Raw genomic sequence first — 13,468 nt, forward strand, 5'->3', positions numbered from 1 at the left:
TAAACCACCTTTCTGCTCCCCCAAAGTTGGCCCTGTACCAGACCAGGGTGTAACTTACAGCAGCCTCAGGGCTGCTCTTAGTTATGCCAGCTGTGGATCGCATCCCAGATGGGGCCCCATCCCAGCATGCTCATCCCGGAAGGGGGAAGGGTGGCATAGAGCCAGCTTGTTGCCTCCCTACCCTAGGACTCTCCCTGTGTCAGGGCAGGATCCTGGGCAGCACAAAGCCCCTCACGCCCGAAGAGTGAGCTCAGTGAGTTGGTGGCAGGACATGGGATGGACCCAGGAGTCCTGGCTCCCAGTATCCTACCGAGAAAGAAACCTACCCATAGCTAGAAAGGTCTGGGTGGAAAAATGTCGGCTTGGCTGGTGAATTTACCCACCCAGCATTGCTCCTCGGGCACCCAGCCACATCCACGGCAGGTGTAAATATCAGAAGAAGGTCCAATGAGCCACACTGCTTTACGCTAGCTGGGGATCTCGCCCACTGACCCCAACAGAGAGATGCTGAGTTACATCAGCTGGGGATCCGACCCTTCGACCATAAGGGAGCATGGAGATCAGAACCCAGAGCAAAGCACTGCCCCCGGAGCGGTCGGCGCCAGTTATGGGGGAAGCAAGAGATTCAACTTCCCACTCGGGATCACATCCTAGACAACGAGAGAGTTTATTGAACAACCAAAATAAGACAAGAGTCCCATGGAGCCCGGCGCAGGCACCAGCTACGCAAATGCTCCTGCATTCAGACACAGAAACCACCTGCCTCCCCTCGCCTTGCTGCTAAAGGGTGGGAAATACAAAAGGAACCGGAAGGAGACGGGAAGATTTTCATTCGTTCAACAAAGCGAGAGATTTCGACATGGGAATTCCTGTATCCAAAGGTCCCGCTAGCTCCCGATCCTGCTCAGACCTGCCACTCGCTGCCTGGAGCTCAGGTACCATCCCGGATAAGGCCGGGGGCAGTGAAATGGGCGGTCAAATGGAGCTCTTGTTCCAGTTGAACTGGGGAAGGCCGGCTGCTGATGGAATACCGGCCGCCATTCTCCACTGGCCTGAGCCTAGCTGAGGCGTTTAGACCAATGCCCCGTGGGTTCAGGTCTTTACAGTTCTGATTGACTATCGTTTGCTCAAGGGCTGCTGTGGAAAGCCCTGATCCCCTCTGCTTTAGCCAGGAAAAGCCGCCCAGCAATGCCAGCTCGGTGACAATGGTCCTGGCCAGACACAGAGAGCAGGGGAGGAAGGTGTAGGGTCTCTCAGGCTGCTGAGACCGCGGAGAGGAAAGGCAGGTTTGGATACAGGCGCGGACTCGCAATGGGGATGATAGGACACTGAGGGGCCAGTTCTTCCATGCTGCTCCGGGACAGGTGGCCGTTGCTGCTGATGTTGGTCTACAAGGAGGGCATGTGTTGGGAGCCCTCCTGGCTTTGGTTGGAGGAAGAGGTGGAGAAGGCGACGCTGGACTCTAGAAGAACAGAGCAAGGCAGAGTTGGAACAGCTGGTGGGCAGGGAGGGGAAGGGAGTGACACCTGTGAAATCCAGCAGGGCTGTCACACCCCAGCATACCAGGGGCCCAGCGTAGGCATCCATCTACACTGCACAGCTAACCCAGGCTCTTCCCCAGGGGTTAGCCAGAACCACTCCCATCCACACAGAAAAACCTCGGACCTGCACTTGGAGATGGGTTAGAACCCGGACTAGGTGGGTTAGAACCCGGACTAGCTGGCCCAGCTGGGGGTGGGTTAGAACCCGGACTAGCTGGCCCAGCTGGGGGTGGGTTAGAACCCGGACTAGCTGGCCCAGCTGGGGGTGGGTTAGAACCCGGACTAGCTGGCCCAGCTGGGGGTGGGTTACACCACGGACTAGCTGGCCCAGCTGGGGGATGGGTTAGAACCAGGCTGTGAGCTAGCTGTGGGGTGGGTTAGAACCGGGCTGTGAGCTGGCTGGGGGGTGGGTTAGAACCAGGCTGTGAGCTGGCTGGGGGTGTTGTAAAGCTCATGGGATTGTCATGATGTCCCCATTAACAGTCTAACAATGGCCGGGGGGCAGCTGGATCAGCTGAGTTCTCCTAAGATGCCAACTGCAGGGGGCAATAGCTCACCTGTCCGAACAGCAATGGCCTCTTCAATCCTTTGGATCAGTCGGGTGAAGCCAGCCCAAATCATGGGCCCCAGGACTTGGTGGAGGATGTACAAGACGACAATGCTGGTGAGAATGGCCATGGAAATCTGCCGGGGAAAAGCAGGGGGGAGACGTACCGTTACCCCGTCTGTGGCTATGGAGAACTACGGCTCCTTTGAGAAAAACGCAGGGCCGGTCTCTGAACTGCTGGCGTGGGGAGCCTGGGGAAACTCATCCGGCTGGCACCTGGCCAGCTCTGGGTGTACAGAATGGGGAGGAGGTGGAGTGTGGCTTGGGCTAGCAGGTAGGCCTGGGTTCTACCCCAGCTCTGGGAGGAGAGTAGTGGCTAGTGGCTACAGCAGCAGGGCGCATGGGCAGGGGTGCTGGGAGTCAGGACTCCCGGGTTCTATCCCAGCTCTGGGAAAGGAGTGGGGCCTAGTGGGTAGAGTGGGGGCGCTGGGCGTCAGGACTCCTGAGTTCTGTTCCCAGTGTGGCCCGGCAATGAGGTTTCTCCCACCTTGTGCTTCGGTCGTCATACCAGGCAGCCCCTCTGCAGTGACGAGTGCGTACAGGCTGTCACAGCCCCGAGCCATCGCCAGCCAAAGCTATGGGCCGCCTCCTCAGTTGTGCCCCTTTGCGCTCCCTGACACTAGGGCCAGTGGGGTCCCCCAGGCTGGAAAGCCCCAGCCATGCTCCACCTGCTGGCTGGCCTCCCTACACCAGTCCCTGGAGAGGGCGTGACAATCCTGCTGGCTGGAGTGAGCAAGATCAGGGCCCAGGTCCCCTTCTGTGTCCCCACCCCCTGTACCTTCATCAGGGTGATTGCCCGGGAGGGGCTGAGCCGCAAGCCATGAATGTGGATCACAAACTCCAGGTCATAGTCACAGTAGGTGCTGTTGTCCACGGCCCTGCAGGGAGGGACCTGGGGGCTCAGGGCATAGGCAGCCCCGTCGCCAGGGCGGCTGTTGTTCAAGCCGCGCAGCTGTCTCGGGTGAGCGCCGCCACCCCCGGGACAAGCGGCCTGGCGTCCCAAGGCCGGCCTCCACCCGCTGCGTCCCATTCCGTGCGGGGCGGTGTGGGTAGGCATCCCAGAGTCCCTTGTGCCGCCTCCGCAGCAGTGGCTTGCAAATGGGTTTGCAGGAGATCTTAAGAAGCCAGGGATGGCCAGGACATGGAAAGAGAAACTCCTGGCCGGGGCTCAGAGTCAGGCTCTGGATACAGCACTGCGGGAGATCGGCGGGGGGACATTTAACACTAGACTAGGGGGCCTGACTCTTGGTTACTCCATTCCTGGACTTGGGGCAGGAGGCAAAGGTGGGTTTAAGCCCCTGTTGTGCTCTCTGTATTACGGGGCTGTGCAGGGGCCTGCCCTGCAGTGTAAGTCAGAGCAGCCTCGAGGTTGCTCTAGTTTATCCTCCACGTTCCAAGACCCCAAGGAGCAGAGAACAGCTGCAGCTGAGGGTGGTCTGGCCATGCCTGCTGGGGAGGACTGGGGGAAAAGCCAGCTGAGGAAGCCCTTTGCGCAAAGGTGATCTCAAGAGGCCACTTCCACCCACTCCAAGGCCCCGTATCGTTGCCAGAACTGCCCACGACGTCCCCTAGAAAGTGTGAGTTGGAGCAGCCCTGAGGCCGCTCCAACTTGTTCCAGATGAGGTGCTGGTCCAGGAGACGGAGCCTGGGATGGATAGTGTGGCCTAGTGGATCAAGCTCTGGACTAGGACTCAGGAGAGCTGGGTGACCTTGGTCAAGTCGCTATGGGATCTGCAGAAGAGCCAGGGGCTATTGTCGACAGACGCCAGGGTCGGCAACCCAGCATACACCGGTGCCGAATGCCCTTGGCTTTAAAGGGCCACGTGAGGCTCACCTGTTGGACACCTCCACCAAAAAGAAGTAATCCGGAGATGTCAGCTCTAAGGGAACCACATCGTAACAGGGGGAATTCTGCTCGCAGACCCACCTACAGGAGGGGAAAGACGCCGTGAGCATGGGCCCCGGATAGCCCGCCTGCCAGGAAGCCTTCAGTGTTGGTGATTACAACTCTTATCCCCTATGAATCCAGCACCTCCCCAAGCACACTGCGGAGCATTTCAGCTGTTTGAGGCAGGGACTGTCTCTATGGTTACAGGTTTGCACAGCGCCCAGGGCAACGGAGTGCCAGCCTCCAGGCGCCCCTTCGGCCCAAGCAGGTAACCAATGTTTGGGGCTTTGCAGGGCTTTTTCGGTTAGGATGAGCTATCAGTGATACAAATCAGGTCTATGTCTGGTTTATTGGCAATGGACCCCCACAAAGTCCTGACTCAAACAGCAGCAGGCAGTTTCTTGTTCTGAAATTCCCAAGTCTGCCCCTTCAGTGGGCTCTGTGCCCAAGAAACCCTGTCTCTCTGCTCCCTCCCAGGGTCACACTCACAGCTGCTTCCCCAGGCTCCATCCTCCAACACAGAGGCTTCTGTCCTAGCCCTGGGCTGGAAACCAGGCAAACCTGTCTTCCCACACAGCTGAGCTCTGCCTTGGGTACTCCTTCCTTCTTTGTAGCTATCTCTACTGCACAAAGGGGCTTCATTGCTCCCGTCACTGACCCCATGGGAGAGTGCTTTGCACAGATGCTGGCTTTAATGCGGTCTGTGATCGTCTTTGGATCAAAGCTCTACCCAGTGGCACCTTTCAGATGAATAATGATAATGTACAGGGAATAAACCGCACTGGGAGTGATTGAAAAGAGAACAAGCAAGTCAAGTTCAGTCCCCGGTGGAGAATGGCAGGGAAGGGGCTGGAAAGGTGCGTACCCACTCTGATATTTCCTTACTTGATCCCACCGTCGGTTTCGGAGAAGATATCGAAGCCTTCGGGATCAGTAAGGGGAGGTTTTGTGCGATTAGCCCTCATCCAGATCAGACTCTGCGGCGTGCTAGGGAGAGAAAGTGTCCGGAGTAACAGATCCATCTATTTTAAGGCCATTTCAACCTTTTTAAAGAAACCTTTTTTGGGCCTAAGTTTATAAAAGAATTCTCCACAAAAAGTCATTTCCACTCGAAAAAATCTGGAACAAGACTGATGTGAAACTCTTTTCCCCAGTCAGAAGATTTGCTGAAACCTGGCTAGATGGAAGGGGAAAACTCCAGCTGTGAGAGGGGGGATCCTGGCTAATACACATACCCTTATCAGCCTTGCCACGCTAGGAGGCCCTGGGGTACACAGCCATATTCTCATAAGCCTGCATCTGCTCCGGTTCAATCCCCCACCCAAGGAGGCAGTAGAGGGCAACCCAGCCAGGCCAGCCAAGGCAGCCCCAGCTCCTGGAAAGGTAGGAGAAGCAAAGTGTGAGAAGTAACATCTGCAAGGGGCAGCAGGGTCCCATCTCGGTCAGGATCTGTGCAGAGCCTGGCAACAAGTTCCACAGGTTTACTGTGTGTCAGGTGAAGAAAACCCTCCTTCAGTTTGTTACAAACCTGCTGCCTGGCCATTCCATTGGGTGACCCCCCTGTTTCGTGCATTCTGTGAAGGGGTAAAGAACACTTCCCTAGTCCCTTTCCCCACACCAGCCATGATGTTAGAGACCTCCGTCGAGGGTAGCTGTGTCCTACCTGCCGTTTTTCGTGTTATAGTCGAGGATTTCGCTCGGGCTGTAGACGCGGATCCTGCTCTCCGAGTACGGCCCTCCGCCAATGATCCTCAGAATGTAGCTACCATCGGAACAAAGAACACGCTGCTGTGAAGAGCAGCCCAATGGGCTCGGCAGTTAGAAACCCCCTCGCTCAGGGGCCAAGTCCTCCTAGCCACATGGCCCAAACAGCTGGGGGGAAACCCTCCTCACCCCGCTCACCCGAGGCCTTTGCTACAACCCCAAAGGGCGAGACCAGTAGCTTTAGTGTAACTCCTACTGGGTCTTTGTCGCCCGCTATCTTTTACTGGCCCAACTTCTGCTGGTGAGAGAGACGTGCTTTGGAGTTTACCCGGAGCTTTTGAAGGGGCCTGAAGCAGAGCTCTGTGCAAGCCCGAAAGCTCGTCTCTTCCACTAGCAATAAAAGACACGACTTCACCCACCCGGTCTCCCAGCGCTGGGTGAGTTTTGCTAAAGCCAAGGGGGTGGCTTTGCCCATCCCTCACCTGCCCATGAAAGGTCCCGAGTCCCCTGTCACCATGTCTTGGATCAAGAAGAAGGGGTAAAATACTGTGGGAAAAAGAAGAACGTCAAAGCTCACAATTTTAACCATGCACTTTGCCCCAAAGAGACCATGACACCCCCAGGGGTCGCCGCCTGGGGTCAGAAACCAGTATCAAATGGGCAAGACCATCCTGCCCGGCCCATAAGGCTAAGTGGAAGGGGATCCCAGCAACATCCTGGCTGGGGGTGAGTTCTCACTAGATCCCAGCTCGATGGGAATGGAAGGGGGGAATCCAGCTAGGTGGGAAGTGGGGGGGATCCCAGATGGATCCTGGCCAGTAAGGGGAAGAGAACCATTGGGCTAAGGGGAAGCTGCAGCGGCCTTGCTCCGTGGACGGCTCTGAGAACACAGAGATCAGCAGGCCACATGCGAGTCCAGCTCCACAACTCTAAGGCACCGGAACAGCCAAACTGAGGCTGATTTCTGGGCAGCTCGGGACATCCAGAGTCGGGGCCTGGGATCACAACCAAGAATCGAGGCTCAGATCAGAATCGAGCCAGGATCTAGCCGGGATCCCCTCCCACCACCTCACCCCTGAATCTCCCAGACTCCAGCAGTGACAGCCAGCAGCTGGTGCAGATGCAGAAGGGTCCAGCTAGGGTCCATGCCAGACAAGCTAAGTGGGGTTTTACAAGCAGGGTCCCGTTCGATCTGTCTCTGGGCCTCAGCCAGAATCTGGTCCCCTGTGCGGACACCTTCATCTGCCTCTCCTTACCATCGTTAAAGGAGAAGCATGGCAATTCTGGGTTCTTGTGGGTGCAGTCAAAGTACCGCTTGTTCTGTTTGGTGGTGTACGTCAGGGTTCGGGTGATGTCAAAGGCCAGCCTCTTGCCCGGGGGGCAGCCAATTAAGATTGGCACCATGGCATAGCCCTGCAGGTGAGGGGAGGGGGTGAGAAAAAGACACCCCTGTTCACTCTGCAGCTTGTAAGGCGCCCGGGTACCCCAGGGATGGTCGTGGGGGTCTAATGCATGCAGCCAAACGCTGGAATTCCAGTCTGCGGAATGCAACACAACTAATGCTCATGTCGGCTTATTAAGGTACCCAGCCCAAAACTGACCCATTCCCAGTGGCTACTGCCTGCTCCAATGGGGCAGAGTTAATGGGGCCCTGAGGGGCATGAATCGTCACTTTTTGTATCCTGCTTTCCAGAGGCAAAAGTTTAGCCACTCCACATTTGGGAAGAGCGTGAGACAGCACTGGGCAACCCTAACTCTGTGTTAACTAAATTCTGGGGCAGATTAGGTACATAGACAGATTAGATAGATAGATGGGATGTATGAGGATAGACAGATCGATAGATAGACAGATTAGATAGATAGATGGGATGTATGAGGATAGACAGATCGATAGATAGACAGATTAGACAGAGCAGGTTTATGGGGTTAGACAGATAGATTAGATCAGGGGTCGGCAACCTATGGCACGCGTGCCAAAGACGACACACGAGACGATTTTTAATGACACACTGCTGCCTGCCGGGTCCCAGCCGCCGGCCCTGCTCAGCCCGCTGCCGAACCCAGGCCAGCAGTGGGCTGAGCAGGGCCGGGGCTGACTGCCGGCCCCTTGCCAGCTGGGGTCCTGGCCACAGGCCCCGCTCAGCCTGCTGCCGGCCAAGGTGAACAGAACCCCAGGCCGGCAGCGGGCTGAGCAGGCCGGTGGCTTAAGATCAGCATTTTAATTTAATTTTAAATGAAGCTTCTTAAACATTTTGAAGACCTTGTTTACTTTACATACAACAGTAGTTTAATTATATAATATACAAACTTATAGAGCGAGACCTTCTAAAAAACATTCAAATGTATGACTGGCACGCAAAACCTTAAATGAAAGGGAATAAATGAAGACTCGGCACACCGCTTCTGAAAGGTTGCCGACCCCTGGGTTAGATAGATAGATAGATTAGATAGAAGGGATGTGTAGTGGGGTGGCTACCCTGCTCCTAAAATAGAAGGGGTTAAAAGCAGCCCTGGAGAGGGCTGTGGCTGTGGATGGCTGACTGGGGAAGCAGCCGCAGCTGGGCCACGCCCCAATCAGGCCCCAACTGGCCTGTATCAAAAGGCTGGGAGCCAGAGGCCCAAGGAGTCTCTCTCCAGGCTGGGAGAGAGCAGGGCCTGCCTTCCTGACAGGGTACTGAGGGTGGTGCTGTGCTGGGGAAGGAGCATGCTGAGTGGGCGTGCTCCACACTGCCAACTCCCCAGGCTGTAGGGCCTGGTCCAAGGCTCATAGAGGTACTGGAAGGCAGCAGGTCCGAACCCCCTTGCCTATGATGAGTGGCCTTTACACTGCAGTCTGTCCCAGGGAGCGGGGGTTGGTGATGACTGGCAGTAGCCCAGACTGAGGCAAGGTGGGGTTGGGGGTTCCCCAGGAAGGGGAAACTCAGAGGCAGAGTGTGGGGGTACTGCCAGGGGGCAGAACCCCAGAGAAAGGGGCACTGGGGTCTGTGAGGAACATGGGGGCTGGAGCTGTGGCGGATCACCGGCCTGCAGAGGGCGCTCCAAGCTGGAAAAGAGTTAATTCCCAATGAGCAGCAGGAGGCGCCGCAGGGGTGAGTCTGCTCCTTTACAGAAGGTCTGGTGAGAGAGAGACAGATAGATAGATGATACAGGGTGTATGGGGATAGAATAGACAGACAGATAGATAGATTAGATAATATTATTGCTCCATTATCACAAACAAAATGTTAATATAGTCTCATTAATTTGCCTTTCCCCACGGGTTCAGACCCAGTAGTTACCTGGAGTTTTGGGCCGGACACTGTGTACTGGTAACAGTTTGTTGCTGCATTTATAACCTGGAATGTTTAAATCAAAAATGAATTTCTGTTAGGACCAAACAAATGAAAAGTCCATCGTCAAGGCCCACTGGGCCATCCGGTCCTGTATCCCGCCCCCTTGTACCACTGGATCAGCTTATTGGCCCATGGAGTCTGGGATCCTGCCTCCTGCTGTGTTTGATCACATCACTGGCCCGTCTTGCCTGATATCCCAGTTGCTGCCCTGGCAGATCAGACGACAGAGCCAGCCCACTCCCAGCAATGTCCAATAATACTTGATACTCCGGAGGAAAGTCTAGGTAACATGACACATCTCCTTGCCACAGGATGTCATTGAGGAGAAGAACGAAGCCAGACTGGCCGTTCATATGCATAACAAGGTCACGCAGAGTTATCATCGCTAATGCTAACAGAGATCAGAAAGAAGGGCTATTAAAAATTTTAATCCTAGCGCCAGCAACAAGGGGTCAGCATGAGACCTAATGCGGGGGACAGATTATCCTGTGCCTGCTACTGCTGGCTTCTTACACCTTCCTCTGCTGCTGGCCACTGCCAGAGACAGGCTGTAATGAAGCAGGACCCTTCTGTAATAGTGTTATGACCGATGTGCCTGGCAAGGACTGACCTGACTAGGAATTGCTTCCCAGTGGGTGTAAAGGGGTTCCAAAGCAGCTGTTAGGTCAGAGCTGGAGGCATGGAGATGTTTGTGACACATGACTGTCTGGGGTGGGACCAGGGAGTCGTTAAAGGACTGGCTGAACCCCACCCAGATCAACAGAGAAGAACCCCAATGATTGAATATCTAGCAACCAGGACATCAGGCAGGTGGAACATGTGAACTCAGCAGGGATCTGGAGGAGGACAATGGCCCAGGGGAGGACAGGAGGCTGGAATAAGAGAGGCGGGTGAGGGGCTCCCCCGGGGACTGACAGACAAAGGGACAGACTGAGAGGATGGTGAGTTGTGGCTTGGCCAGAATGGACTATATAGAATCATAGAAGATCAGGGTTGGAAGAGACCTCAAGAGGTATCTAGTCCAACCTCCTGCTCAAAGCAGGACCAACACCAACTAAATCATCCCAGCCAGGGCTTTGTCAAGCCAGGCCATAAAAAATTCTGCGACTGCATAGACTGTCGGTCCTTCATCAGTTGAGACTGAGCCAATCACAACACGTCTTCCAATCTTCTCTCACTCTTGCCATCCTTCGCCACACTTGTCCATATCTCCTTGTTAGGAAATCATCCCACCTCTTTGCAGGCCGACTGCGTGGCCGTTTCTGTTCTCGCGGATACCACTTGGCTATAGCTGTGGTCCATCTGTTGTTGCTGAGTCAGGCCACATGTCCCGCCCACCGCATTTTGCTGAGCCTGCTTTCAACAACAACATCTCACGCTCCAGACTGCTGCCTAATTATTTCGTTGGGGATGTGATCACGGCGCGAAATGCCCAAAAATGTTCGTTCCATCGCCTTCTGTGTGACAGACAGTTGATGTTCTTCAATCTTTGTCAGCGACCATGTTTCGCTGCCATATAACATTGCTGGAAGCACGGTCAAGTTAAAAAGATTCACGAGTTGTTTTGTTGATCTTTCCTTGGAGGATGTCCTTGATGTCACTGAATGCGCATCATCCAGCTTTTTTTCTACACGACAGTTTGCCTTTCTGATCGTGGCTCATGTTGACTTCTTGGCCCAAGTAAACATATTTATCAACCTCTTGGATCCGCTCTCCTCCAAGAGTGATTTGGGTTCTTGGCAGATCATCTGATCTCATGTATTTCGCTTTCGATCGGTTCATTTTTAATCCGACTTGACTACTTTTCGTGTTCAGTTCTTTAAGCATTCTCTCAAGCTGGGCTGTATTTTCAGCTATCAGCACTATATCATCTGCGAACCTAAGATGGTTTAGCCGCTCGCCGTTGATATTAATCCCGCCTTTCAAGTCTGCTCGTCGAAAAACCAATTCAAGACAGGCTGTGAATAATTTTGGTGAAACTGTATCTCCTTATTTTACACCTTTCTCGATGGGGATTCGGAGGGGAGTATCGAACAGCGATACGTCCATGCTGCAGCCAGAGTTCGCTTCCTTTATTAATGTGATATATTTCGCACTGATGCCCTGTTCTGAAAGAGCTTCAAGGATGGCGTTAGTCTTTATGCTGTCGAACACCTTCTCATAGTCCACGAAGGCAATGCACACAGGGAACTTGTATTCCCTTGAACGCTCTAGTGGTTGGGTTAGAGTGAAATGTGGTCTATCGTGCTGTAATTCCTTCGAAAGCCGGCCTACTCTCTAGGTTGCTGTTTATCCAGGTTTTGCGACAGTCGATTTGTTACTATTTTAGTAAACAACTTATAGATATGCAAAAGCAGGCAGATCGGGTGATAGTTCTTTAGATTTTCTCGATCGCCTTTCTTATGCAGCAAGATGGTATTGGACTCTTTCCAACTGAATGGTATCTTCTGGATTTCCAGGTAGTGGTTGAACCTTTGGGTGAGAGTTTTCCGAAGTTCCTGACCTCCCGCCTTAAGCATTTCTGTTGTCAGACTGTCCTTGCCTAGAGCCTTCCCCTCTTTCATTTGATGGATTGCATGACAGACTTCGCTGATGAGAACTGGGAGTATGTGTTCATCGGTTTGTTGAAGTGATGGCATTGGAACATCTATATGGGATGCAAACAGCTCGGTATAGAAATCCCTGCAGATTGCCTCCATCTCTGTTCGATCAGTTACTGATTCTCTGTCCCTGTTCTTCAAAGCCGATAATGATGACCTGTACAATGCTAGTTCCCGTTTGCATTTTTTGAGACTCTTACGATCTTCAGCAGCCTTTAGGAGCTTTTTGGTTCGAAATTTCTTGAAGTCTTCCTTCAACCTCATTCGTATGAGCTTGCAGAGAAGGGCCTACTCAAGCCTGTCGCTGCCATATCTTTTCATTTTCCTCCTCTTCCCAATCAAGTCTTTGTATTCTCCAAGATTCTTCCGCTACCTCTTCTTGGTCTTTCACGCTCAGCTGATTTCACACACTGTTTCAGTCTCTTACTGAAGTTCTCATAATCGTCGTCGCAGTTGTCCAGGAGGCTCGTAGAAATGTTTTTCTTCAGGACTGCCTTGTCAAAAGCTACCGGTTGGTGCCTTCTGTTTGCCATTCATAGCGCGTTTTTCTCCACCTTCACAGTGAACGTGAGTCTGGCTCTCAGGAGGCGATGATCGCTACCGATATTGAATGACGGCACTACTGAAATATCCTGCACAACGCGTCATCTATAAAAACCTCTAAGGAAGGAGATTCCACTACCTCCCTAAGTAACACATTCCAGTGCTTCACCACCCTCCTAGTGAAACAGTGTTTCCTAATATCCAACCTAGACCTCCCTCACTGCAACTTGAGACCATTGCTCCTTGTTCTGTCATCTGCTACCACTGAGAACAGCCTAGATCCATCCTCTTTGGAACCCCCCTTCAGGTAGTTGAAGGCTGCTATCAAATCCCCCCTCACTCTTCTGTTCTGCAGACTAAATAATCCCAGTTCCCTCAGCCTCTCCGCATAAGTCATGTGCCCCAGCCCCCTAAATATTTTCGTTGCCCTCCGCTGGACTCTCTCCAATTTGTCCACATCCTTTCTGTAGTGGGAAGCCCAAAACTGGACGCAATACTCCAGGTGTGGCCTCACCAGTGCCGAATAGAGGGGAATAATCACTTCCCTCGATCTGCTGGCAATGCTCCTACTAATGCAGCCCACTATGCCATTAGCCTTCTTGGCTACAAGGACACACTGCTGACTCATATCCAGCTTCTCATCCACTGTAATCCCCAGGTCCTTTGCTGCAGAACTGCTGCTTAGCCAGCTGGCCCCCAGCCTGTAGCGGTGCATCTGAAACTTTGCTTCTCTGGAACCTAAGGACTTAACGGTGCTGGGTTCCAGGTGGCTAATGAACCCGGCTCTGCTTGGAACGGGCCGCCTGGCATCACTGTGAGCACCTGCCAAGGTGCACAGGTCCCTGCAGAGCGCACGAGTCTCTGACCAGGAGTCTCTCAGTTGGACTTGCCGGCAGAGCTCCTGGGGTGAGGCAGGAGACCACACGCTGTGTGGCCTACGCTGAAGGCAGAATGGGAACCTTTGGGGGTCTGGCCCACTGATGGGAGTCCTCTAAGGGACTGTTTAAAAGCTGGGGCAGAGCACAGAGCCTGTGAAGCCATGATGCAGGCCTAGCTGGATCCTAGAAGGCAGCATGGCCTAGTGGAAAGAGCACTGGGCTGGCACCAGGATCTCCAGAACCTTGGGAGAAGTTTGTAAATGAACAGGATTGCACCATCGTCAATTTCTCCTTCTGCTGGAAACAAGCCACAAGCCCCCAGATTTTGGCTAATGGCTCAGGGCAGAAGGGGCACCAATGTCACGTCTCCATGTC

General features: G+C 53.7%; 1 protein-coding gene across 15 annotated transcripts in view; it reads right to left on the reverse strand.

Moving 5' to 3' along the window:
* Positions 1–643: 643 nt before the first annotated feature.
* CATSPERG (cation channel sperm associated auxiliary subunit gamma) overlaps positions 644–13,468 on the reverse strand; it is a 43,797-nt gene continuing 30,972 nt past the window's right edge. For 6 of the 15 annotated variants that reach the window (XM_043534524.1, XM_043534521.1, XM_043534522.1 and 3 more), the window contains 9 exons: positions 9,019–9,075; positions 6,997–7,153; positions 6,223–6,286; positions 5,700–5,798; positions 4,922–5,023; positions 3,983–4,075; positions 2,927–3,026; positions 2,099–2,225; positions 644–1,428 (listed from right to left, as the gene is read on the reverse strand). In XM_043534524.1, coding sequence (XP_043390459.1) covers positions 932–1,428; positions 2,099–2,225; positions 2,927–3,026; positions 3,983–4,075; positions 4,922–5,023; positions 5,700–5,798; positions 6,223–6,286; positions 6,997–7,153; positions 9,019–9,075 — 1,296 coding nt within the window. In that variant the 3' untranslated portion in view covers positions 644–931. Of the gene's footprint in view, positions 1,463–2,098; positions 2,226–2,926; positions 3,330–3,982; positions 4,076–4,921; positions 5,024–5,271; positions 5,412–5,699; positions 5,799–6,222; positions 6,287–6,996; positions 7,154–9,018; positions 9,076–13,468 lie in introns of those variants that run through there. The other 9 variants (XM_037884517.2, XR_006287188.1, XR_005223155.2 and 6 more) reach the window with 9 other exon arrangements.

This window comes from Chelonia mydas, chromosome 23 (assembly GCF_015237465.2).
Source record: "Chelonia mydas isolate rCheMyd1 chromosome 23, rCheMyd1.pri.v2, whole genome shotgun sequence".
Classification (NCBI taxonomy): domain Eukaryota; kingdom Metazoa; phylum Chordata; order Testudines; family Cheloniidae; genus Chelonia; species Chelonia mydas.